Source organism: Stylophora pistillata, chromosome 12, assembly GCF_964205215.1.
Source record: "Stylophora pistillata chromosome 12, jaStyPist1.2, whole genome shotgun sequence".
Lineage (NCBI taxonomy): Eukaryota > Metazoa > Cnidaria > Anthozoa > Scleractinia > Pocilloporidae > Stylophora > Stylophora pistillata.
The window spans coordinates 23,910,991-23,938,693 of NC_142530.1; the positions used below are offsets into that span (position 1 = coordinate 23,910,991).

Consider the following 27,703-nt stretch of genomic DNA (forward strand, 5'->3'; position numbering starts at 1 on the left):
CGAAGAAGATAGACCAGCTATTAGACAGAACGTGAACACAACGTGAACGACGTCGGGAATCCTGGCTAACCCCACTACTCTGAACGATGAGTTGGCCGGCTGAAGTTCCCGTGTCGCCACACTTTGGATTTCGTCGGGAAATATCTTAAATACATCGCATATGAAATATTTACGCAAAGGAACGTCACATACCTCTTTCAAAAGTAGATACCAATGCTTGCAAGGGTCAAGTGTGGCACTTGTAATCCTGCAAAGACTCTGCGTGGTTAAGTTAGCCGGTGGAAAGCCGCACGTCGAAAATCCGACTGCCTCTATGACTTCATTTCGAATGGTTTCGAAATCGAAAACATGATGCTTTTCGACATTTCGACATGAAAAATCTCGTCGAGGTTTAATATTATAATATTGGTAAGAATTTAACCAGGATACGAGGCCAAGTCGTGCGACCGCCACAGGTTTTGTGCCAAAACAATAACATCGTGTACTACGATTGCAAAGCGTGAACACTGATCGATCCACCAAGTGACGCAATATACTGGAAATTCGATACGGTTGTTATTAAGGTCGTACGGCACATGAAAATTGCGATATCTTTTGTTACTGTTTTATGGCAAACCAAGCGAAAGAATCATACCTAAATAATCGAAAGAAAGGCTTTTCGAATACGGCGCCTCGCCGGTATTGCCTCTTCTGTGAAAAGGAAGGATCTTTGAAAGGCTACGTGATTAAAAATGTCGTTATAAGGAAACAGGCAGAAACAGAGAAAACGCAGTATTTTATGACCATTACACGCACAACAAACTTCATTTCATTTCATGATTTTGATTTTCATCGCCAACAGATGACCCCGCGTTAACTCGCACGCAATCGCGTATCTCTCGTGGATTCGTGGGCGCTAATCTGTATAATTACATTGTGGTGTAATTAATGTGATGACATCCACCCAACGCCTTCTTCCCCAAACCTCGGCATCAGTTTACGATGCCTGCTGAGAATTTTTTTCTTGAGCAAAGCTCGTCATGAAATGTTATCACAACCTGCGAAGCATTCTTCCGTAAGTGAAACCGATAGCTCTGTTGTGCAGGAGGAAATTACTTAAAAATGTGCATATAGGGGAAAATGGCGGATCTAGTAACTTGGCTTCACGCTGAAAACTGCAAGGCTTAGTTCGTAAACAGACACTCACTCGTTTCCACATCCTCGATTGTCTGTAGTGGAACCGGTAACGGCCTGCAGGCAGTTCGCAACTTTTCATCCCATTTAGATCGGTTCTGTCTTCGATGTGTTTTGTCCAGGTTTGGAAAGCTCTGACTAATTATAAAAAAAAAAAAAATCCCAATACGTGCGTTTTCAAACCATTTCGAGACATTTCCCTGTGTTTTAGAAAGTCCCTCCTATTTCGGATGATCACGCGTTGTAGAGTAATGTTCCTCTTGTTTCACCCGATATACTGTAGGAAGATTTGATCTGGTTTCAGACTTTGCGACGGAATTTTGGACCGTTTCATTCCCTTGGGACAATTTTGTCTTTGAACAGCACCACCGAACTCTTAAGAGATTTACCTCCCAGCATTCCACATAGTGTGGGTATAAAAATATGGCGGAGCCGGCTAGAGCCACATTTTAGAGATTTCGTTCCTTGTTCTCAACAGTTTTGAGGAATTTTTTACCTTAATTTAGCCCAGAGTTTTTAAAATCGTATCTTCGTAGTGCTGTCATAAGAGCTGGAAGAGTTTCCTCCCACGTGGATACGGAGTATAATTAAGCCTTGTTTGTTCAGAAGTCATGGTGGAACGGGAGATGACAAAACGCGGAGCCCTACTCCATGGAGTACCCTATGGAGTACCTGAATGGAGTACCCCTAAAGATCATGTATTAGTCAAATGAAATACTTTATGAACACGGTGAATCGTTTGGATGTACACATCCTGATATATTTTGAGCTTGTCAGCTCTCCGATCGTCGCAGTTCGATGTAGTACACGAATTGACCACCATCTTGAAATTAACATTAAACTGCTGACCACTTCCAACGGAAAGCTTTAACGTACTAGCATCCATAAACGTTATCGTTAATAGGCCGACTTCCATCTATTTTCATATGATCTTCAAGAGGCCAAAAGGACGGACATCCTTCATTCTGCAACGGGTTTTTACGTCTTTCAAAATACCTGTTTATGTGTGGCGTCTATAAGAGGTGTGGCGCTCCATTTAATAACACAAGGCCTCGTTGGTTTCTTAATTGTGCGAAGCGGTGAGGATACAAGCTTACATTTGTAGGGTGAGACTTAAATAAGGTAATCCATATCTTTAAACTGAGCTTCTCCTCACCCATCTATTTGTAGCGTAATAAAATTGAGGTATGTAAACAAACCGAAAAAAAAAAAAAAAAAAACAGTGCCGGTTTGGCAAGTAAATTCAACCGGGGCCGTTGATTTGGGAAATGTAGTAAGCTTAAATATTTTACCTTGTACAGAACTCGAAACAGTCGGTTTTGTTCATCACATGGAGTTTTTTGTCTTCCCATGAAAGGACTCATTACACATCGGTAAAACCAAAATGGAGGAACCAGTAAGACTGAGAGCCCTAGTCACCTGTCCCCTAGAAAACTGGATTGTATCGAACTGTGACATTCGGAGAGCCGGTAAGCTCAAAATATTTTAGGATATGTACATCTAAACGATTTACCATGTTTATAAAATATTTTATTTGACCAATACATGACTTTTCGGGGTACTCCATTGTCATCTCCTTGTTACGGGTTTTGCCGCCTTTTTTGTCAGTGGGCCCTGGGACCCACTCGGTCAGTTTTATCTCCCAGGCCCGTTCGATACACAGCTCGTGTGTTGCGCTTTAGTTTCGGTAGGTTTCACCTTAATTTATCACCTCAGTTTCTCAGTTTATCATTCATCGCAGCACCATCCATGTAAGTTTTCATCGTACCGTTATTTTATTGTTTTTGCCTTGTCGTATTTTCTGTTTTCTATGTTCGTTTCATCGTTTTCTGTATTTTATTTATTTACATGTAGTTTCACCATTGGACACTGAAGGAAAATAAACCATCGATTTGTATACTCTTCGTGTCTCGGTTGAACACTACGCTAAGAACGCGATACTCCTGCTACAAACAGATGGGTGAGGAGAAGCTCAGTTTAAAGATATGAATTACCTTTTTAAGTCTCAACCTACAACTGTAAGCTTGTATCCTCATCGCTTCGCACAATTAGGAAACCAATGAGGCCATGTGTTATTAGATGAAACGTCACACTTCTTGCAGACGCCACACATAAACAGGTATTTTGGAAGACGTAAAACCCGTTCCAGAATGAAGGATGTCCGTCGTTTTGGCCTCTTGAAGATCATATGAAATTCTATGGTAGTCGGCCTACTAACGATAACGTTCGTGGATGCTAGCTACATTAAAGCTTTCCGTTGGAAGTGGTCAGCAGTTTAATGTTAATTTCAAGATGGTGGTCATTTCGTGTCCTCCATCGGACTACAACAATCGGAGAGCTGACAAGCGCAAAATATACCAGGATATGTACATTTAAACGATTCACCATGTTCATAAACTATTTTATTTGACTAATACATGACTTTTAGGGGTACTCCATCCAGGTACTCCATAGGGTACTCCATGGAGTAGGGCCACAGGGACCCAGACATTGGACGAATATGGTTGTTTATTCGAAATATAAAGGAATGTATGGGAGAATATTGAAGAGTCTTATCATCGTAAACTTATACCACGAAATGTCTGAGTTAAAGCTCAAAATAAATGTAAACCTACCTCACTTGCTGTGTATTGTCGTTTCCGTGGCTCTAAATGGCGAATTTGAGTGATTTGCTGGGTTTTGCGTCGACTGTTACTATACGTTATAAGAAGAAGATAATATTCTCCCATACATTCCTCTATATTTCGAATAAACAACCAGACTCCTTGCTTGTCTGGGCTCCCTGTGGTAGGGCTCCGCGTTTTGTCATCTCCTGGCCTGGGGGAACCCTCGCTGCACCTCAGTTGAGTTGTAGAGCCTTGTGAGTAAATTTGATCCGTTAAGTGAGTTATGAAGAGATTATGTTTTTTCTAATGAGATCTTTTTCTGCCAAAATTTGTTATCATGGTGTAATGTTTTTATTCAAAGGTGTTTTGCTTCACTGTTTGTTTTCATCAAATCCGTGGGAAGTTTAAAATCCTTGGAGGCCATGTTGTCATCTGCCACTGTGTCAAACGACAGAAAGGAGATGCTTGAATGTGTGGCAAATGGCTACAGAATATCTGCCAAATTGATGATAAAATTAAGGGTTGGGTGCTTACATGTATTAAGGGGACGCCAAATGTTCAGTTGAAATTAATTCAGAGTAACTTTAAGTGTATTAATGATGCATAGAATACTAAATTTGTATGAGATCAATGAAGAGAAAAAGTTGCGAAGGTTCACCAGAGATATATAGAGATCTGTCAAACCATTGCTTTAAAAATCGAGGTTCTCAAAAGAAAAAAAAATGGAATGATTTTTAATCCATTTAAAAGTGAACCATTAGCCCTTGATTTTTTAATTTCATTTCATTTAGAATCAATTTCCTTTACATTCACTTGGAAATTCAAGACATCCTGGCTTTTTGTTATTCTTTTGTACTAATTACTCTTAATAGATTGGAATTTGCTTTAGGTTGATTAACTCTCAACTTCTCCTCACAATATAACAACAGTTCATTCCATAAAAAGGATGTTGTCTTGGTATCAGATTAAATATACTGAACTCATTTATATTACATATTGACTTGTGTGGCAAGATGTTTCTGGATTCTAAGGGTCGAGAGAATGTTCCATAGTACATGCAGTGACAGAAAATTAGTTGTACAATGTACATCCAATTGGACCATCCAGAAAGAAAATATCTTGTTCCCTTTCTTCAAAACATTTGTTTTTTGACAACCAACTCTTAAACCACACATGTTGGGTTTGACATCTACAGTTATATTTACTTAGTATGAAAACATATTGGATTGTTTCATCTTTACATGAAAACATGTTGTTTTTAAATTTATGCATGGAGTCAAAAATAAATTGAGATGCCAAAATTGGCAGAGTTTAATCTGATGTAATTGACCGTGTTTGGTTTCTTAAAATTCATGAGCATGTTGAGGTTAATAACTTCATGACTCTCTGTTGATCATTAGCTATCTCATTACAGCCCTCTGCCCCCCATATTTACCCTGATACAACTTGACTGCAGCATTATCTAGTAAGGGCAAACAGTTAAAAAAATTCCTAGGTACCTATTAGAGATAACTTATTTATTAATTAAAAGTGAGGTGCAATCATGTTATGGTTACATTGTGCATTTTTTGTGCAACTTTTGTGCATTTTTTTTGTGCCAACTGCATGAACAAATAAGAATTGAAAGGGAACAAGAGCAAAATTGATTTTTTTAATCTTAGTTTGTTTTTATGCTTGACATGTTATCTCTTTCAAGCAGTATGTTAATGTATAGCAATTAAGCCAGCTGTTATCTGCAATGTAGGGTGGAGTTCCATGACCATTTCCATGGATCATACATGCATGCTGTTGAGAAGTAATTATAATAGTTTGATTGCAAAGGGGCAAATTGTATGTTTTGTGATTTGTTTTTCAAATTATGGATGTGCAAGCTACTTTCTCTTTCAGAGTATGTCCATGAAGTTGGTATTTATGTATATGCAGCCCAACACAAAACAATCAAGTACGACACATGAGCTACAGACAGCTCCCCCTTATAAAAGTTTCATATTAATTAACAATATATTTTTCTTCACTGTTTCCTCTCCTCTGTCAAGTTTGTGTTTCCAAAAATAAGAACCTTTTTAGCCTGTTTTCAGTATAATCAAAGCTTAGTGTACTAAATCACACCCTAAAGTCACTGCTCTCCACCTTAACCTAATGGAAATAATTAAAAACGTTGTAAAAATTTATACATTCCAAAACAACAGGGAACTTTTTATTTGCTCAACATAAAAGCTTCTGACAATTTCATTTATTTCAGGAGACGTTTTTTAATCGATTTTCTTTATCCATGTTGCAAAGTAATTCTATGCAAAAAGGTAAATTAGGCCATTAACTTTCATACACGATTGATATGTAAATTTTATTACACAACTCAAGCAGTCAGAGGGCCAATAACTAAAATCAACCAATCAAAATGCACTGTCCCAAATGGTCCCGAATCATGATACCGCACTCGTGTCCCTTTGAATTTCAGTCGTTTAATAAATCTCTTATTAACCAAGCTTGCTTGGGACCGTACTGGAAGAATATCGGCCCTCGGTGTTTTTTGTATGGACCTCGCTGCGCTTGGTCCGTACTGTCAAGACCTCGGGCCAATATTCTCCCAGCACGGCCCACGCGCTTGGTTAATAAGATATATATAACATTTCGCTCAGTAGTCAATTAAAATTGGTATGCCATTAAAATGCGACCAGTACTTTTTTTTATGTACAATAGAGATTCTTTACAAGGTCTTAAGAGTTTAGAGTGCAAAAACTTGCTTAAAAATGGAATTATAGGACTCTTCTTCAGTGGAAAAAAGTGCATGTAGGTGCCCATTTGGCTACCAGTGAATAAAACTGGGTAAGTAGTCTCTAAAGAAACTGTGCTGCCGCATCAGTGGAGGAGTATAACAGGTAGTAATTTTGGCTGTATCAAAACTCTTTTCAGTGGCCAATTTACATTACGACTCAGGTGAATAATCAACATTTCAGTGGATTACATTTCAGTGGATACCACTTCAGTTGAGGAATCTGGTAAACTGATACTGGTGGTAGCAATGCATTAATATACTAAGGCGTAGACAAATGTAGAACATTACTTGCTACAAAGTACTTTTTCTATTCAGATCAATAGGAGGGTCTACATACTTAAAAGTTTAAATCTGCCCTTCAACCCTTAATTTTGTTAACAGATTGGCTTTACCAGACAACCCTAAATACCACAGAAGATTGTTGACGAAAAAAATTCTTTTGCTCCTTAAATGTGCAGATTCAAACACTAAAACACTGATACTGCTTGTGGTGACCCCCTCCCACCAAGCTTGAATGGTACAGTATGCCCCCCCCCCACATTGAATAACTTTACCTTTTTTGAAAAAGGTTTGTTCACAATCAACCAAAATAACAGCATAAAAATATGTGACCACGCTTCCTGAAATACTAGTGACCTGATAATATTATCTATTGCTTTCATATAACCTCATTAGTATAATTTTTGCTCCAAATATTTTGACTCTCATAAGTTGTAATTTGGGGTAATGTGGGTGTGTTGTTGTCAAAATTGTTCCACCCTAGCTTAACAATAGGATAAATTGTACCAAAACCTATATTAAGCCTTTTGCTCTTCCAAGATGATTCAAATGCTACGCTGCTAGTCTGACTTTTTTTTTGACATGGATGCCAGTAGCAATTAAACCATAATTTCCATTTTGATATAGGTTTTCTTTTAAACCTTAACACCCAAAAATCATGAATATGCATACTCTCCATGCTGTTCTGTATACACTTCCTTAACAGCTTCTCCAGTTGATGATTGTTTGCTTTATTCTCCAGTCCTTAATGTGTGATTCCGGGGTGGTGTTGTGTAAAGAAATTGTAGGGGTTAATTAACCTGTAGAATGAATCATAAACTCCATACATTTGTTTTAATGCAGTTAGTAATCTTCAATGCACTTTTATTCTTTATCTGTACATGTAGACATGAAAACAAGCAGTGAGGTAAACAATGATTTTGAATTGCATACTAATTGATCATTATTAAGGAGAAATTATAGATACTTACCACCCTTTAAGGGTTGATAACTTCTAGATTAAACCATAAACTCCACGCGTTTGGTTTAATGTAATCGATAATCGTAAAAAAAACTACTCTTTAAACTATGGCAGTCAGGTAGACACGAAAACTTAGCAATTTAGGTTAAAAAAATTATATTGAATAACATACTGATTAAACTATCTCTATTTTAACACTGGTATGAAAAACATTATGGCAAGAGTATGATGCTCATCAAAGGACAGCCACAACTGATACTTTAAACGGGTTCTTCATGCTAAACGTTGTTGTGAAGTTCTTATCCTAATTAAGGCAATTTAAGAGATCTTTCTTCTATAGCGTTACTATTAAGCACTTAAGAAAAAAAAATCACAGAAGAGTTTAAACTACCATGCAAGACTTTTTCGATCTCGCAACGATTCAAGATTAGGACTTAAGAAAAATCAACTCTCCATATATTTGCTCATCTATAGTCTCATCATTGCATCTCCTAATTACTATTGATAAAAAGTATCGCTTGTTTACATTCACTTAATGTAGATATGTACTAAATAAATTGTAAAGAAATGCTGATTAAAACCAGGCGGTTAATTGCTTGTCAACAATCAAGAATGAAACAAATAACTGTGAATATCTCACCTTCAAACTATTTCTAGCAGTTTGAATTAAAGGCCATAAAGGTTTGTTCCTACCAAAGGTATACATACTACACTTTTGAAGAGGTCATTTCTGTAATGACTAGTCTATTTTGGAACCAAATTGCGAACTCTCTGAAGAATTTCGTTAGCTAGTCTCAGAGCCTCACGAGCGTCCTCGTCTGAGTAAACATCTTTTGGAATCTGAGGATAGCACATTCGATCTGGGTAGCGCATGTGTGTTGAATCGACCAATCGGCGCTCCAGCTGGGTTGCAAGTTCCAACAGTTCGGAATCGTTCAGCCGAGAGGCATTTTGACTGAGATCGTGACGATTTATCTTGAATGCATCATCAGCATATTGCGCTGCTTTCAGAGCCTTCTCGGCACTCTAAAGAAAGGAAATCAAAACATTATATCTCAATTAGAAATATCACCCACTTCAAAAATACCTTTCTGAGGGATTTTGTTTTTAAAAAACCCAGATATCCCCGAAAAATATTTCTTTCTTTTTGAAGGAGGTGCGTTGGGAGTATGTAGTTCGTTTATTTGTTTGTTTTGTTTACCTCACATCTTTCTACTTTTAGAAAAAACTATACCAAAGAGAAATTTAAATTCTCAAGCCTGTTTCTGATTCCGCACCACTGTTCCGGAGTTGGAACCCTTCTTGTTTATTACCTTACTTCATTATTATTTACGGTTATTTTCAAGACTGTAAGTAACAATTCAGTAAAATAATGAAAATACATCCTTTCACCTGGTGACATTTAAAGCACGCCCACTCATAAGATGGGTTTCCAGTGGATAAGTCATTGCTGGCAGCTCCCCAATCAGCCTCGGCTTGCCTAAGCCATCGCCTAGCCTCGCAAGGCTGAGGATTCTTCGTACAAAAACTTGGAGGAACACCAGAAGATGAATCGCTTCCAAAGACCTCATCACAGGAGCCATACATTTCTCGAAAGTTTGTTCTGTATTTTACGCGATGCGTATGTTGACGCTTGGCGCGTACTTTCCAGAAATAAAAAAACGGCTCGTAGAAACTTTGGCCATCTTTTTCGTCGCCCTGGACACTTTCTAACCTTGCTATTTCTTTCTGGATGTGCTGTAAAACTTCGTCACACAATGTTTTGTCTCCAGACTTTTTGTCTGGATGCCACCTGAGGAAAAGTCGTTTGACAATTTTCCTACGCCTTTTTTCAGGTAGTCGCCATGCTTCCACCAGGATCTCTGAGGCCTGCTTAAAAATCATCTGTTTGTCAGTTGTTTTACCTTTCTCCAGCCCATCGGACAAGCCTAGTGGGGAGGATTGGAGACGGTGAAATTTGTACAAGTCTGCAAACTCGACTTCTTGAGGTTCTTTGTCTTTACCTACGTTGACCTTGTAAAACTTTGAAAGGAGGCTTGCATCTTCCTGAGCATTTACTTCTTCTACTATCACGGCGTAAATGAAAGTTGCATCTCCTTCCTTTTGTTGCATACTTGGATCCTCTATTTCATAACCAACATACTCCCCAGGTGTGACCTTCTCAAAATCTTCGTTCAACAGATGGTGGTCCTCTATTGGGATAAAACTTCCGGGGATTGGTAAAGGATTACTCCTTGACTCGTATGAATCGTCTTGCCCAATGCTCGCCTCATCCAACATGGACCAAATCTCACTAGGATGGATGCGTAACATCTCTTGAATAAACATCACTGCTTCTCCCAGCAATCCTTCACATACTTCAGCAATGACTTGAGTTACGGCCAAATATAATTTAGAGAGGTTTTCATCTACATCAGGTCTAAGATAGACCTTCCAAATGCTTTTGCCTGCTGGTGCTGAAACCTTACCTACGAAGTACGAAACTTCACCTTCGCTATCAGGAATGAGATTACCTTGGTAAACCAGTTTTGTTTTAATTTTGTTTAGTCCAAGGAATTCAATGCTCCTTAGTCTGTCGTTGATGGAAGCGAAAACATCTTCATTAGGAACTTCATTTTCTTTGTTCTCATGTCGAATAAGTCTCACAATTCCTCGAAAGAATTGTTCCGAGCAAAGCTGTCTTTCCAATGAATCTGCATTTTGAAGCTTAGCTGCAAATTCACTTCCTTCTGAAGAGTCAGTAAATTCCTCCGTAACCACTTGAGATAGCATCTGGGGTCGAACAGCAGATGGAAGGCGCATGAGAAGGTCTTTGTAGTTTACAGATGAGCTACTTTTTACCCCTACCTTCCTTACGTCAACAACAAATAGCTGATTGAATTTTTTTAACCGAGGATGAAAATGTGGAGAATCATCAAATAACAACTCAGAAGACTTGTGCAGAGAAACTGGAGGCGAATCTGTTGGGCTGCTAGTGAGTTTCATTGCTGGTAAGTAGAGTTGTTTGAAGCCTATTTCTGGGTTTGTATCCTCTCGCAGGCCTTCTAGTAGTCCTCGTAGAGCGCCTAACGCGCTATTGATCTCGTCGGGAAGCAGTTTATTACCCTGACTCTGCTTCTGTAGCATTTCCAAAACCATGGCGTAGTGTGACATTGTGGCAAATTTGGAACAGCCCAGATGATGAAACAGGTTATGAAACTCTCCAAGATCAGGTGGTACTCGATAAAGAAACGGTTTTATTTCAAGGCTCTCAACCATTTCTAGGACTACTTGCTCAGCTCTGACAAAGCGTGCTCCCTCTTCAACCACAATACAAGGGACATTTTGCAGGTCTGCTATTACCTCCTTGCTCAAAATGACCCTCTCTTGGAAAAATTTGTAGATTTTTTTCATGACGGACTTCCTTATGCTGCACTGCTCATCTGAGACGTTGCTGCCATTTTCTTCAAAAAGTTGATAGGAAATATTGCGACAGTGAGATGTAACTGTTTCTAAGGATGGCTCTGATAGGACTTTGAGATGCTCAAGGATTTTGACGCAGAAAGTTTCTCTGGACATCCCGAAGGGAATCTTCAAATCTGATTGATCTTGTGGATGTGCCCATTTTGGGAGGAGGTGAGCCGATGTCCAAACACACTCAGTATGATCAGAAACAACAGTGTCCTGAAATGCAGTGTATGGTAGTGTTCCGTCTTCTCTTTGCCCATGTTGCTTGTGCAAAGCCTGGAGCTTACTACAGACTGGATTTAACACCACAAACTCAATATTGCGAACAGCTTCCAGGAGCCCCTCACTCAGCAAATCGGAGCGACTTAGCAATTCAGACACCAACAGTTTTGACTGTTCATCTGTCTTCATCGAGCGTTGTTTTGCTGCGTCACATGCAACGTTCTCAGCAAATCCCTTGAAATCATCTAGGTTAACTTGATGTTTCAGGCCAATTTTTCTCAAAAATTTCAACCATGCTTTGGAGTTCAGCGGCTCAGGTGGAAACATGTGCTCTGAAAGCATGACCTTGAAAACCTTATTGTGCGGATCGTAGAAGGCTGATGCCCTTTCCAGCGTTCCTATTTGTGTGGTAATCACTGCTGTGGTTTTCAGGTTCTCCAGTAGTTTCTTCTTGTCCTCATCGCTTTCTGACACACTACGTAGCAACTTGTCTTTAATATACTCGAGATGGGTCTGCCTTGCCTCTTTGCTAAGTGCACTAAAATTTGGCAACACAAATGCGCGATAGACGTCTATGGGTCCTGGACAATCAATTGCAAGAAAAGGGCACAGTTCGGATAGCTCTGGAATGTCTTCTAGAAACACCATGTCGTCTTTCTGAACGGCATCCAACCCCATTTGGGGTATTTTAGATGATAACACTGTAACGCGTTGATCTCCAAGGCTGATCATGTCACCAGATGTTGACGGATAGAAGGGAAGCCTTCGTAGCGTAGGCTTGTGTAGGGGCGGAATGCTTAGTACTCGGTCGTTAAAATACCGCAAGATTGTTAGACAGTGACCACGATCCAATGTTTCTATTTGAAAACATTTGTTTGAGCTCATTTTGTGATTAAGAGATGCAAGAAGTGATGCTGGAGTCTCCAGGGACCCTATAACTTCCCTTGCTAAGGTGCATGAGTCTGACAACGGTGGGGGGAACTTTTTTGAGTGAGAAAGGGCAGAGGAATTGAACTCAAGAAGACCTACCGCTCTGATAGCTTTTACTAAAGGTGCCCTATGTTGCTGATCACTTTTTGTGAGTGCCAAAACACACTTTGCTAACTGAACGGAAACAAGGACATGTTGTTTGCTCGTATCTTGGTCACCTGCCTCCTCAGCTGTTGATGAAACAACTTGCTCCGTTGCAGGGATAATGCTCCATTTCGACAAAGGCGTGACAATATTACCCGTATTGTAGTGGCTGCTTTCCCATGATTTAGCCAAAAAGCTCCACACTCGGAAAGTCCAGCGATGATTTGGCTCCGCTGGATGTTCTGGGGACCACACGTTGATTTCATTTGCGCCCAAATGCCGTAGCAAGGGCGTTTCTTTCAAGTGCTGTGAAAAAGCATGGACATCAAAGGCCATGAATACCGATGCCAACTGACTCACTCTATCACAATCAGGAAAAATATCTCTCAAAAGTTGCTCATGGACGAACATATCCTTTGATTGTGGCAAAATGTCGTGATAGTGGGAGAGGTACTTGCGATTATCTGTGTTAAACACACGGAGGCAGTTGTCTTGCGTAAGTAACAATGGTAGACCAGGAAGATGACCCAAGAAATCACTGACGTCCTTGCAGTACCGTAGCGTTAGCGTCACACCTTCACTGTGCTTGAATGGAGTCTTTGTAACGTCGATTGGTAAAGGTGATACATTGGTAAGCGAAGTCTTGTAGAACTCAATGACAGAGGAAGGGGATGTACGATGGCATTTAACCTTAGAATGCTCAAACGCATCTAAAATTTTTAGGGAAAATTGCAAAAGATTAAAGCCTGTTCGAAGCAGTATTGACTTGAATGAGGCCCTCTGGGGTGGTTCCTTTATGAATTTATTCTCTTCTTTACCTGGCGGAGAAGAATAACATCCCCTGATGTGGATGTCATTAAAATAGGCTTTATCCCTTCCAGTACCACACGGAGGAAACCAAGTAAGTTCGAAACTGTTAGCACTACCATCTGGAGCATCTCGTACCACTGGAAGATAGCGTAGTTTTTTTGCATTCATTCCTTGATACACAGCTCTTATGAGCAAATCCCAGTATGGAAAGGTAGAGATACGAGGAAACAACTTCTCGTAACTGTTCACCCTCTGAATCAATTGATCTTTACTACAGCTTAGACTAGACGTGAAGCCCAAAGGCGAAGTTGGAAGTTGAAGAAAATCCCTGATTTCGTCAAGGAGTGTTAAGTAGCACGACGCTATAACATCACTCAGCAAAACGTTGTTCCAGTCACTACGATAACCACCGTCCTCATCTCTCCACAAGTTTCTTCTTGCCTCGTGGTCCAATGCAAAATGACCATTAATGTGGATAGGGAGATCTGTTTCCAATGGAAGTGGAAGAAAGCAATAAGCTCTCTTTTTCCTCTCTTTAGGCTTCATGGATTCCGTTTCTATGAGGCAAGCACAACCACCCCGCGGAAGCATTCCAAGGTCTCGATTTCGAAATGCATTGACAATGCTCGTTTGAACTACGTGCTCGAAACCAATTTGTTGAACAACTAACCACTTTTCCTCATTCCCGAGGCTGTCTCTTAAGTGGAGGACGTAGCTGCACTTCTCCACTCCAACGTTGCCGAACGAAATGTCTTCTTTCTGCCTTATTGACTTTCCAACCTGTTTTACGAGGTTAGCAAACCGCTGTCTCTTAGCTGCATCGTTTTCGGAAATGACTGCTTCCACTGAGTAGCCGTTAGTTACATTGCCAGTTTCTTCATCTATGTCACATAACGTGATTTTCTTCACACTGTTAACAAAAACTAGAACTTCAAAGAGCTCTTTCTTGAGAGCTTCCATCATTTCATTCAATGCTTCCAGCGTAAATGGAGTGGATGACAAATCCGATCTATCAGCCATTTCTTGAGTTCTTAGGGGGAATCTGAACATGGTTGAATTTTCAATGAGAAACTTTTCTTCAAGATAGCACTGGAACACATCTGGAAAGTATTCCTTCAACTTTGAGGTTTCTGTGTACATTCGCCCCGGTTCTTGAGGGTTCGCGCCAGGAACGTAGTGACAATTTGGATCAAATACACACAAAACATCAATGTCGTCACTTTTGGACAGAAATGAAGGGATATCAGTCAGGTGGTAGACAGCGTTGAAACCCACGCCATACTGGCCTGTTTTATGTGGATCACCACCTTTACTACCTTCCCCGAGGTTTTGTATACCTTCGATATCAGAAGGAGTAAACGGCTTGTTGTTGTATACACATAGGGCTGGTCCTTGAAACGGTTCCCAACTTTCATGAAATAATTGCTCCCTTGGATGATTACGGGGGTCCTTTATAAAACAGATCTCAGTTGCTTGTGCATCGTCTGCATTCTGGAGTAGTTCTTTCAAAAGCCCTTTTCCACAAGGATATCCTGTGAGAATTCTCTTTAGGCGATTTGTTAGTTTCTCCTTTTGTCCAAATGAAATTCCAAAGGCACGATCTCGTACTGCCTCTTCTTTGAGTGTTTTGACCCCTAATGGGAGACTTGTTGACCATGGAATATCTGAATGAGCAAACTGGAAACCAGGGCCACCAGGAATCCATGGGCAATCTTTGATGCAAAGCTCACTTACAGGTCGCATTTCTCCCCTCTGGTTGGGAAGATAAATCGAACTCCTCTTTTGTTCTAGTGTGAAATGAGCTCTGGTAGTTTTCAGCGCTTCTCTTAGTTGAGTTGCCAAGTTACATACAACAATCAACGTGCTACTATCCAACCTTTGCTCTCCAAATTCCTGCTTGATTTGTCGAAGTGCAGATATAAAATCTTCCACCTGAAACTGATCTCTCACACCAACTTCTTTCATGAGCTTTGAGTACTTGACCAATTCCTGAGGGATCCTGTACAAATACGGAGAACAGTCAACAGGAACAGGTAGCGATAACGAAACTTGATTTCCACGCACAAACCCGTTTTCAACAAGAACGAACTTTTTTCCTTCAAAAAACTTGGCTATTTGATTTGCATGGATGGGAAGAGCATCTTGAAGGAAACTGTAACATGCATTACAAACGTTTATCACATCTTCCATTCCACAGACTTCAGATTTGGCAGAGACGGCTTCATTTAACTGGATGATAACTTGCTTCGTTGTGACCTCTCGGTCACGGAACTGCAGTAGTTCTTCCACTTTTGGTGGGATAGTGGCGTCTATGATTGGTGCAGAAGAGCACGCGAGGTACAACTTTTTCCTTAAAAAGCCTTGAGTTGGTGATATCAATGCGAGTTCATTCCCGTGAATCATTTCATCGCCTTTCCATGCCAGGGGGAAGGTCTGAGGCTTCGCAAGAACTGGGAGAAATTTAGTTCCTAAAAGGCGTTGTTTCTCTGTGGTCGAGGGAAGGCAATTTGGATCATCTTTACATTTTTTTTCGAGAAACTCTATAAGTCCTTTTACCCTCTCCAATGCAGCCTCGCTACAGGTTTGGCTCAGACTTAGGACAGATTCTACCCTTTCTACGAGTTCAGACCACGGAAGATCGTCTGTCAACATTCCTAGCTGCTCCAGTTGATGAAGGTGAAGAGGGTGCCTAAATGTTTCTTCCGGAAACCTTTCATCTTTGGGAGAAAATAGAAACGCTGCAGATCTATTAGGATGAATAAGCTGAGAGGGGCATTTTAGCTTATGACGAGCTGGTGATACTGGAATGCAAGCATAGGTTTTCATTGCATCGCTGAACTCCTTTCTTTGAGGATCAAGGGCATACAGGACCAAGTTGTCCCTCGAGTCAGGGGGCACTAAACCAATCTTTGGGAAGAACAATTCCAAGAAGAACCTTCTCTCATCGTAGCTTCGGGAGTGGATTTTTTCTTTAAGACCATACTTCTTAAATGAGTAAAACACATTTCTGGGTAGATCAATTACAGCTCCATTATCTTCAACCAACAATTTGAACACTTCGAAGCATAAGTCTCCTATTTGAGAATCCTCCCGTAGGTCTGGAGTTAGGAAGACAGTTTCATTGATGGCCATCCAACTCGTGCCATCCGAAAAAACAGCTTTATTGCCTAATAAAAGATCTTCATAGAATGTACGTGCAAGGGGCTCACAAGTTGAAATTACTTCGTTGCATTTTGGCCACAGTGTGTGGTATTGGTATGCGTTGTTTGGGAACTGTGAAATAGACTTTAAGTCTTCAAGAAGGTCAAAATACGCAGTGCAAACGCAATCTTTTAAAAGTACTTCATTCCACTCTTGTCCAAAGCTAGCCTTATCGTCTTCGGTTTTCACCAGCAAGTTTCGTCTGTTTGAGGAAACTGCAAACGTTCCATTTATGTGTACAGGTAGTCCACTACAAATTGGAAGTGGGAGATAACAAAAAACACTGGCATTTGCCTTCGAACCTTTGGTTTCATCGGAAACAGGGACTGGAATCAGAGAATCTTGAGTTGATAACTTAACACCGACCCCCGCTGATGCAAGAAGACTCCTGTCTTGCTTTGAAAATCGCATTGCTTCACCTTTGCCCATAGATGAGACAACGAGCCAAGTGTCATCATTACCCGAAAAGCTATATTCCAAGAACTTGCTGCCGTATTCCGATACGGTGCTCTTGATCTTCAGTGTGAGCGCAGAATTAAGGAGAGCAGCAGCGGACTCCTTGTTTTCATGGTTTGGATTGTTGACTTCAGATGATGCACGCAGAAAATTACACTGTTTCAACAAGTACTGATCTTCTGTGCACAGCTTCGTGGCAGTATTTGGGAGAGTAATTGTATAAGGCAGTTCCCGACTGACCCCAGCCTGTGATAATGATTTGGTGACCTCAAATATCTTCCTGGGCTCTAACTGCTCAGTTGAATCATTAGGTAAATGGAAGATGCTGACTTGACGAACATTTTGAGTAAACAGAAGCAATGCTTCGGCTCCTTGAGTGACACGTTTCAACAGCTCCTGAACTTGCTCCCGGTTGTAAACAAGTTTCTTTATTTCACTTTGTATAGCCTGATGTTCAGTTCGTAAGGGAAAGCGAAATAGCGTCCCTTTGTACGAGTTGTCGTCTTGGTTGAGATGAAGATCACAACCAAAGATACCATTGAATGGCTTGAATTGATTTCGAAACTTTCGCAGCTTTTTTGCATTTTTGTTAGTATCAAGCTTTATTCCCGGCTTAGTCTTGTTCCTGATTTGTTTCCCTAGATAGAACGTGTTGGGATCAAGAATAACAAAATGATTACGGCTCACAAACATGGGGACATCTGTCAGGTTGTATACTGCATTGAAACCAAGTCCAAATTTTCCAATCTTTTCAGTATCGTTCTCTTTCGTTGCACCGTTCAATTTTGTTATGTTCTCAAAATCCTCATCCTTGAATTCGGCATCATTGTACGCCCACAGTGCTGGACCCTGACAGTGTTTCATTCCTTCGTCGATCAGGCCGGTTATCGCATCCTCATTAGTTCGTTCATCATACAAAAAGCGAACCTCTGTGGCGCCAGCATCATCTGCATTCTGAATAAGCTCTTTGGGTACCGCAAATCCATCGGTGTATTCCTCCAGCAGTCTATTTAGCCTTCGCGTGAGCTTCTCCTCCTGTCCGAACTCTTCCCCCAACGCTAGTTCGTCTGGATCTAGTAGGCAGTTACTGAGGCTTCGCACATTAAAAAGCTCTGCTGTTCCTGTAGGGATGTTTGGATGCACCAGTAAAAATTCCATCTCGTCATCCTCACTTTCTGCTTCTGATCCGTCATGTTCACCATACATGCATTTTTCTACTGGTGCAAGGTTAACACGTACATCTCCTTTTACGTAGGTTGGCAAAAGAATTTTCTCTTGAACTTCAGGTGATAATTGTCGATTATTATCTGGCTTCAATTCATTCAGGATGGAAATGCATAAAGCCAGATCTTTTTTCACGTCTGATGTTTCATAGGGACCCTGGTCGTACTTTTGTTTAATCATGGAAAGAACATCAAGCATCAAGTGCTCACTGCAGTCATTGAGAATGCCAAAAGAGCTGAACAGATTAGAGTACATGTACATCTCTGAGGGAAGAACAGAAATGTACGGTGACAGATCGATGGAATGGTTGTTCAGGACGACAGCGTTAGGAAAGGAGAATCCGTCGCCGTTCCAAATCCAACCAGTGTCTTTCAAACCCTTTATTGCTTCCACGACATCACTCCTGTTCTCCTTAATCAGAAATTCATAAATTTCTTTGGCAAGCAAACTGAATCGCGGTCTTTCTTCTTTGTTATAGTGGTTGATGGCAGTTTCAAAGTGATTAACGACTTTAGATACTTGTGGTTCCTCGTTCCACCCAAAGTAACTGGATAGCTGACTTGACTGGTCCACGTCAATGATGGGTTGTACTGAACCAATGAGGTTGAGATGCTCCCTACCCTTGACGTCCTTCGGCCTGCACAACATTCCTCTATTAGCTTTGCCCCAAAAAGGAACGCATTTGGGAAAATCACTGGGCTTTTCGTCCAGTGCAGTCACCCACGAAATACCTTCAAGCAGAGAACCCAGTGTTTTACCGGAAAGTGTATTCTCGAGTATCAGCGGATTTTTGCTTAAGTATTCCATAAGTGCGTGAGACTTTTTCTTTGCTGTTGAAACGCTTGTGTGGTTCTCGATCTTAACGGCACTCTGGTAAAGGTCTTGGGCGGTGATCATTTCATCGCTTTTCATGCCAATTTCCTTTAGAATGGCGAGGACTGATAAGTCAGTATATAGGCTTCTTACTGGGAAAACGTCTTCCTCAGCAAAAAGGGCCTTTGTCAGGTCACTTTGGGGATCAAACAGATCTGAAGCTTTCACTCTTCCAGTGTTATTTGGCACAAAGTGTAACTCTTTCATCTTTACTTCAAAATTGCTATCCTCTCTTACAAGAAGTTTATATCGCTCCATAAGAAACGAGATTAGGCCGTCAATCTCCTCTCCCGAGTAATGCCCGTGGTTGATGTCGGGAAGAATATTTTCACAAAGCAACTCAGTCATTGTTAAAATTCTGACGTCAAGTAGTCGCGCTAGCTTCTTTGAATCTTCCTCTCTAATGTCAATGAGCTCTCTTTGAGGAGTAATCGGAGGCATTTCCTCTGGTGCTGCACAAAGGTAATCATTCTTTGCCACAAACCTCTTAGAGAGAGTCTCAAAAATTGGGAGATTAGAAATAAATTTCTTTTCTTTTTTTTGAAATGATGAAACTTTCGTGACGAATTTCCTAAAGGAGCGTTTAGAGGCATCATTCACCTTGCCTAGCATGATTGCAGAAAACATTCCCTCGCCCAACAAAGAGGAAGAATCTATCATGGCTTGTAGGACGCCTGAGATCGAAGGCGGATGGACAAATGTCCATGTTAACTCCGGATGGAGTTTTATAGGACACTCGCGCATTACCACCACACCCAGCTCTATCAATGCGTTCACTACAGCACCATCAAGGTGGTCATCGTTGAGGCTTTCTGCAACAACTTTAGACGCTTTCTTCAGTGAAACTAAGGTCACAGGGACTTGCTGGAGATCTACAGGGATCAAAGGGAGCTTGTATGCACCAAGGCTGGCGAGTTCATCCCTGGTGGAATAATTTTCTCTTATGTAGCGCCAGACACCACTGAGCCAATCTCTGTGGGGATGGCTATACTTTTGATCGTCGGGGTACCACAGAACCTTATCAGTGGCGAGCAATTCTTGAGGTAGGGCTTCCCTTATTAGAGAAGGTACATCTTCTTTGCGAAAAAGTCGTAACTGAGTGCATCCTGTTTGAAAATTACAGACAGAAGTTTAAGGGTTCTAAGAAACTCGCCTTTCAAAATTATAAGGCAATTGTAGCTCTGAAAAGTCCCCTCCAGTTGTCTTCGCATCTATTTGGGTCTGACTGTGTAGGTGTGTGTGTGTGTGTTAGTTTGAGTATTAATGTTTTTTGTGGCGGTATTAAATAGAAAATTCAGCGCTTAGTAAAAATAAAATTTTCAGGTACAATCTTCAAATTATCTTTAAATCTGCATGAATGAACCGATTTTTAAAATGTAGACATCAAAGTGAGTTCCGTATTACTTTAAACAGGTTTTCCAACCCAACGAATATATGAAATACATATATCTGTACTTCGGTTGTGAAACGTATATGTGCACATAAACAGGTTTTCGTTTACAACTTCAACCTAATATGCCATTACATGGAGATTCATACCGTTTTCAGCTGCAGCTTTAAGTTTTCCTAAAATTCTCTCATGAATATCTTGATCAAGAAATCTGCCCTTTAGGCCAGGCACCAGCTCTTGGGAATGCTCGGGCGAGGCGATGAAAACTGCTTCGCTGGAGCTTGTAAAGGATTTGAAGGTCCCGTCAGACACAGGCAAGAGTTCAAGGTCAACCAACTCTTGAAAGTTGTCATCTTCGAGGACAAAGCTTAAAAGGCACAACTTTTCCTTGCAGCTGAGACTTTTGTAGCAAGCAGGGATTTCCTTGAAGATTCTGCGCATCAAGTAGGGTGTGACTTCTGAAGAGAAAGCTGCATACTGGTCTATGGCGCTTAATACGTGGTCAGGCAAAGAGGCAACATTCCGATTTGCTAGAAGGAGAACCCGCACGATCAGCTCTCTCATCCCCTCTTCTTTAATTCGGTTAGGTATAGCTTCATCAACCTTCAGCCAGTGCCCCCCACTGGCAAGAGTGTATATTACTTTTTCAGTAATCAATGATTGGAACAAGGGATTCTGAAGTCTTTTCCAAGCTGGTTCCACGTTGTCGCAATTTGGCCAAGCCCTGTGAGAAAATAGAGCAGAAATCTCAGTTTTCAGCATGAAACGTCAACCCTATAGAAGCAGTACAATGGTGCTTCGGGAAGCTTATAATAGAAATTAGCTACCCAAAATACACGTTTACATGTTTACTATGATGTCAATTGGACAATGGGCCGCACAAGTTGACACCAGTTACAACAAGAATCTAAAATGTACCGTATTTGAATGGTTTGCATGATTGAAAACTTAGGGAGAAAATTGATTATTTTGTGACCCATTAGCGCGACCAAAATACGGGTCTAGAATTATATTGGGCGTTTCTGACCGGACCCGTCCTTGACTATCCTCCCAACAGCTGGAAGAAGTTGAACTTTCAATTTTCCGGGTGGAATTGTTGTTTTGCTTCCTTAGAAAATTAAGATTTACCTTACCATTTCAGCGGCCCCTTTAAACCTTTGCTACTGAATTATCTGAAAGTATCGAATACATTCTTACTGCTTCTTTAGTTAACACAGCACTAATTATGCTACCGTTCAAGACTTACCTGTAAATTGCATCTGGTGGAACATTATAGCTCCTTTGATCAGTGGCCTCCTTTATCAATGTGGAGTACGCTTGAGGTAGAACTTCTTCTATAAGGCAGGTGTTCCATAACAAAGACTTGTCAGTTAGTTTCTCTCGATCCTCTTGATCTGCATTTGGTGTCTTTATGTGTCGTCTGTTCTGACTTAATGAAAAAAACCCATTCACATGCACAGGAAGACCAGTTAAGCTCTTTTTCTGCAACGGCAAAGGGAGAGCGCAAAACACGTGGCCTTGGATGTTGGGCGATTCTGAAGTGGACTCTGAAGGAATTGCCATTGCTACGCCGACTGAAGGTAGATAACTTAGCTCTTTGTCTGTCAGAAGCTTTTCGAACTTGGACGAGACCTCTCCTCCGCTGCAGAAACTCGTCACGAGAAAAGAATGACGTTCTGTCTTTCCATATGAAGATTGCACTACCATTGTAATTGGATATGTCACTGTCACAGGTTCTGCCATGCGCTCTCCAGGTTTAATCGCATTGTAGAACTCTTTTCTCTTCTCACGAACCAATGCAAGATTTTCATGACTGATTTGAACTTGGAATACTTTTCTTGGCTCGGATTCTGACTCCTCTCGGACGAAAAGTTCTACAGATTCTAAGTGTCGAAGAAACAGGAGCACAAGGTGCGCATCGGTGAAAAAACTCTTAAACAGATGATCCACTTTTTCGTCGGAGTACAATGTTTGGGACAGCTCAGATGGCTTAGTACGCAACGGAAAGCGGAACAACGTTCCTCTGTAACATCCCTCAGAAAAGACTTCCTCGGTGCAATCAAATATTCCTTTGTAGGGAAGAAATTGATCAGGTATTGCATTCATATTTTCACTGCTTTTGCGTAGGTGCCAACGGTATCCCGTTCTCCTTTCTCTTGGTCCTTTATTGAAGTGATCCTCGTGGGGGTCGATAAAACCAATTTTTGTGCCGCTAAGGATACTTGGTAAGTCTGTGAAAAACAGAAAATTTCCCAGTTCTATTATTCTATAGTTTAGGTTCCTATGTCCAGTTGTAGACTTCCCAGCACTTCTTTGGCCATCAAAAGAGGGGAAAATGGGCTATTTCTTTTCCTGGAGTTTCACAATCAAACAACTATTTAGAACAGTCTGATGCGTGTGGGTATAAATAAAACTTGTCATTTATTTGGAAATCGGCCAGCTCAATAAAAACTATACATTCCATACGGATTCCGTTCGGTTTAATAGTAACTAACTCTTTTCCAAACTGAGGGCCGGGATGTTATTTCGACAGAGCCAATGGGACCCTTACCTGTCAGATGAAAGACAGACTTGAAACCTAGGCCAAACCGACCAACTTTCATTGGATCCTTGACTTTGACGCTGTCGCTAAGCATTCGTATCCCTCTCCAATCGTCTTTAGTGAACTTTGCATCATTGTGTGCATAAAGTGCAGGCCCCTTAAGAACAATAGTTTAGAAGCATTTATATAGCATTCATTGACAGTAGCAACACAAATTATAAATTGAACTCATTAGCCACGATAGAGAAGGGAAGTTAATTTTTCAATTTTTTGTACAAAGAATCGAAATAAATCTCTAATCCCTGTTAGTCATATTATAGAAGGATAAGCAGGAGTGGCCTAATCTGCTTTCCTTAAGCGTCCAAGAGAATTTGTTGAAAGGCCAAAATACAGCATTTTTTCCCGCACGTTCACGCTCATTTGGATTATGACCAATCAGAAGGGTATTACATTATTTACTGGATATATCTTTTTCGGCAGACGGAATAGTAACCAGATTAAATTTTGAAAGTACAAAAGATATACTTCTTGAAACAATCCCTTTACTGGTTTGACTAAGACCAAATAATATGAATGTTTAAGTGGTTAATTGAAATAATTGTAGTTAGACATTAACTAGGTGTGAGGAATGTCTTCTATCTGGAAGTTGTGATTGAAAGGATTTTGTGCTATCACACTTATTAGAAAAGCGCTGTTGACAAATACTTTTGATAAGGAGTGAAATTCTTTCGTCAACGTACCTGAAACTGACTGAGCCCTTTGCTATAGAGCTTCTCTTCTCGAGCGCTATAAATATGTTTGTCGTGAAGAAACTTCACGTGGCTTGCACGTGCATCTTCGGCATTTTGAATAAGCTCCTGCAATGAAGCAAATGTATTACCCGTAATTATCAATAACAAAAAACCAGAACAGATAAAGAAATGATTGAAAATGGACTTTATTTGATTAATGAAACGTACAAATAGTAGTAATCAGCAGCATGATCGCAGTATCTTAAGTTGCGTTAAAATTTTAGATTTGGTATTGTTCTATAAATAATTCTTTGTTTGGAAACCTTTCTGAGGTTAGAAAAAACCAATACCTTCAATATTTGTCCATCATCTGGATACTGATCGAGTATTGTTTTTATTTGTTGGAACAGTGATGGCTGGATGAAGTTAAAGTCATCATCCTCGTCGTCGTCTTCGCTGTCATAATCATCATCTACATCCACTGTTAAGAAATGCAATCATACAGTCTTAAAACAAGGTGCTTCGTAAGAAAGACCCAAAACCATAGTTTCAAAGAAAAAATTAAGAAAAAAAAGCACTGAAAAGACAGTTGAAGGAATATGTCTCCTAACATGTTCTATCATGGGACGGGATATACCCATCTCAGAAACGTTTTGAAGTTTGAGATGATTGTAATACCCTGATCGTGCCCTACAAAAGAGCTTCAAAACAAGCAGTCAAATTCTGGGATCCTGAGGACATTTTTTCAATTCAGAAACACACCATTGCATAATTTACTGTGCTTAGCCGGGTAAGCTAATGAAAAGTTATTGTCAAGCACTATCAAAAACAAGGCATGAAGACCTGAGCAGGATGTACCTTTCCATTTTAGAATACCCATTAAATGTTGACTGGGCACTCCTCTGAATTTTAATGAAGGACACACTGGCCACATGCAAACAGACATGCAAAAATAGACAGTCACTATAATTGTTAATGTCACAAATATCAATCACAGGAATTCAAAAGAGATTTGCAGAGCAAGAAAAAAACCTTGTAGACAAAGTGGAAAATTTAAGTCAGCCAACTACTGATTCCAGATTTCAATTTCATCTTGGAATTGTACGGAGTCAGTAGAGAAACAAAATTAGGCAATTCGAGCAGAGAGAAAATGGCTACCCATAAAATCAGGTAATCAAAAATAAAACCCTCAGTGTCTGCAATGTTTGACTGCAGTCTGTCCAAGAATACTTACTCTTGGGGTGTGGTAAATCTGCTGAGGCCATATGACTGGTTCAACCCTGATAGAGAAATGTGAAGGACCAATTAAGGTCTATTTAGGACTCTAAAATGTGGCTGAGTTGATTTGGAATGGGAGGGAGCATGAAATCTTAATGGAAAAGAGGAGGAAGGTGTAGGGGGGAATGGGTGTTTACTCCTGCTAGGAACCAATGAGTGAGCTAAGTGACCCATTCTATGAAAGCCTATCCTGGTTTCTGTAGCTTTGGATTACTAAGAGAACAAGAAATTAATAAAATTAACTCTTAGAAATGGGATGCAAGTCTATTTCTTGTGTCTGAGGTAGCCCAATTGTGGTGTATGGCCACCTCCTCCCCATTGGTCAGAGGGAGTCAGAATGACTTTTTCAATTTTTTGTCCAATTTGATTTAACATTTCTTTTTATACTGCATACAGTGATAACATTTGATACATATTATACAGTACTGACATAATAATTTTACTCCTGTTTACAAAACTGAAACTGAAAGTTGACACAGAACTTTTTTTAAGCATCCTTAGTGGGTAAATAATATATTTTAGTCTAACTTTCTGACGGCATCTTCACCTCTTATCGAACCACCTGCTCAAGTGTCCTCACATGTCAATCAACCCAGCCTTTCAGTGACAGTATAATATACTTTGACTTTCAATTTTAAAATTTCTATCTTCTACTTCTATGTTTTTTGAATTTATAACCGAACAATAAAACAAGACAAAGCAAAACAAAAAACAACAATTGCAATAAATCATATTTGATGAAGTTTTTCTAATTTCACTGATACGTAGATATCAACCTAGCTGTTTTGAACCTCATTGTGTGTTTCTAATCTATGCATGGCTGGAAAGATAGCAAAAATTTAATTTTAATTTTAATTTATGCATGGCAGAATTTTAATGGGTAAGCTGGACTACATTTTTTTAAATGTAGTAGCATGTTTGTAGGATAACTGAGCTAAAAGATATTAAAATAACCTATTTTAAGGGTGAAAGTTTGGAAATAAAATAATTAGCAGTCTTTGAAAAAAGCCCGTCTGCCAAAATGTTTCATTTTTTATGAAAGCTAGACTAAGTCTGTGAGTTCTTCCTGAGGCACAATACTAAAACCTAGAGTTATTCAAACACACAAAAATCTAATTTGAATTCTAAAACATGGCTTTATAGTGATTAGAAAAAGAGGGCTTTAGTTTAACATTACTAGTTTATTACTTAGATATAATTTTGAGTATTGAGTATTTCCGATGAGGAAATACAAAAGCTCACCGAAAAAGCAGTACACAAAAACAGTCAAAACTTCGAGGTTGTGGGCATAAAGCAAGTGTCTCAAGTAACGTGGTAATTGTCAAATAAGAAGCTAAAGAACTGAACAAAATTCTCTCGCGGTTCTTTGCCGCAATTCGCAAAAGCGGTGGCCCCGACTATCAAATCGACTTTAGCCAGCCAAGTATTGGCCACCACGTCACTTTCATGTCTGTCAGGCGACGATGAATTACGCAGCTGGCATTATACATGTATCGAGAGTTTGCCTCCGGGCGAACAAGATGATCTTTCAGGCAATATTTTCACAATCCTAAGATGTAATGTGACGTTAAAGTGTTAATTTAATAGCGTAGCCTCGGGGCCGGTTTTGTGTTAATATAGATGTATGTTTTTAAACACTCGGTGAAATAAATAAGTGCAAATAAGGCCTTCCGTGCACCAGGTATGGGCCTTGAATTCGACATTAAATATATATCATAAGGGGTATATAACTCGTTTTCTAAGAAATGAAAACAAAACTGAAGTTGAAAACTAGTCAGGCGTAAAACTGAATTGGCAGTTTAAATTAATGCCGGATTTCGTGCATTTCATTTCTTCGCTCTGTTATCTGGGTTGTTAACACATAATTCGTTCGAAACAACACCTGACGCCGTTGGTGGATGAGGCCCGAAAAATTGCGAATTTCTGCGTGCGTCATTTCTTCGCTCTGGTAGTATTACTTGCAGATGAAACATCCACCTGAATCGAAACAGCCATTTAAGTTCGTATATTATGTACTCCATTGACAAGCGTAACTATGTTTCACAGTTGCACTGATCTGCTTTCGGCGTGGTGTTTTTAGCACCCAAGTCCGAGCTGCAGTATATTCCTGACTAAAAACCATAATTCTAAGCCATATTCCGTAGTAAACGTACCTTCAAGTAGACATCTATTTCCTCGTACTCGGTTGTGTTCGAGAGTGTGGGTTTCTAAGAATCTTAAGAATCTTAGGTTTCTAAGAATCTTATATTTGCATCGGCAGGTTCACCCGGCAGACGTCACGTGATAAAAAAGGATGCAATGATATACTATATCACGATCGTTGAGCATTCCTTTTCAATGATTCAACGTAAGATTGGTTCATCATAGATCTTTTGAGATTTGTAAAGAACCTTCTACAAATATCTACGATGTCACTTTTCTAGAAAACCGACGCATGACAGTTAAAACAATGCTCGGTTTCTCGGAATTGGAAAGCGTCTTAGAAAATGAATTTCTCGGAATTGGAAAGCGTCTTAGAAAATGAATTTCTCGGAATTGGAAAGCGTGTCAGAAAATGAGTTCCTGGAAACTGACAGGTATGATTACAAGCTCTGTCAGAAGGCTGCAATATTCAGTTTCTGGGAATCGTTCAAACAACAACATAATGATTGTTCGATCCT

At 40.1% G+C, this 27,703-nt stretch overlaps 1 protein-coding gene and 1 long non-coding RNA gene across 2 annotated transcripts; one reads left to right on the plus strand and one right to left on the minus strand.

Moving 5' to 3' along the window:
• Positions 1 to 2,823: 2,823 nt before the first annotated feature.
• Positions 2,824 to 5,099, plus strand: LOC148719357 (uncharacterized). Its single transcript, XR_015993788.1, has 2 exons — positions 2,824 to 2,924; positions 3,028 to 5,099. It is a non-coding gene; the product is annotated as an uncharacterized LOC148719357 (long non-coding RNA).
• Positions 5,100 to 7,681: 2,582 nt separating this feature from the next.
• Positions 7,682 to 27,316, minus strand: LOC111326344 (sacsin). Its single transcript, XM_088740410.1, has 9 exons — positions 27,197 to 27,316; positions 25,000 to 25,045; positions 24,116 to 24,246; positions 23,775 to 23,891; positions 23,044 to 23,191; positions 21,739 to 22,723; positions 20,642 to 21,216; positions 9,188 to 20,208; positions 7,682 to 8,821 (listed from the first exon to the last, which is right to left on the minus strand). The coding sequence occupies exons 2-9, from the start codon at positions 25,028 to 25,030 to the stop codon at positions 8,540 to 8,542; spliced, it is 13,290 nt and encodes a 4,429-aa protein (XP_088596536.1). The 5' UTR covers positions 25,031 to 25,045; positions 27,197 to 27,316; the 3' UTR covers positions 7,682 to 8,539.
• Positions 27,317 to 27,703: the final 387 nt, after the last annotated feature.

Bases quoted from the DNA above. Each gene is read 5' to 3' on its own strand.
- LOC111326344 (XM_088740410.1), bottom strand. From the start codon at position 25,030: ATGGCCTCAGCAGATTTACCACACCCCAAGA. The intron at 22,724-23,043 runs GTAAGGGTCCCA...TGTTTTTCACAG, and splicing joins GTCTGTCTTTCATCTGACAG to ACTTACCAAGTATCCTTAGC. The intron at 20,209-20,641 runs GTATGAATCTCC...ATTTTCAAACAG, and splicing joins TAAAGCTGCAGCTGAAAACG to GATGCACTCAGTTACGACTT.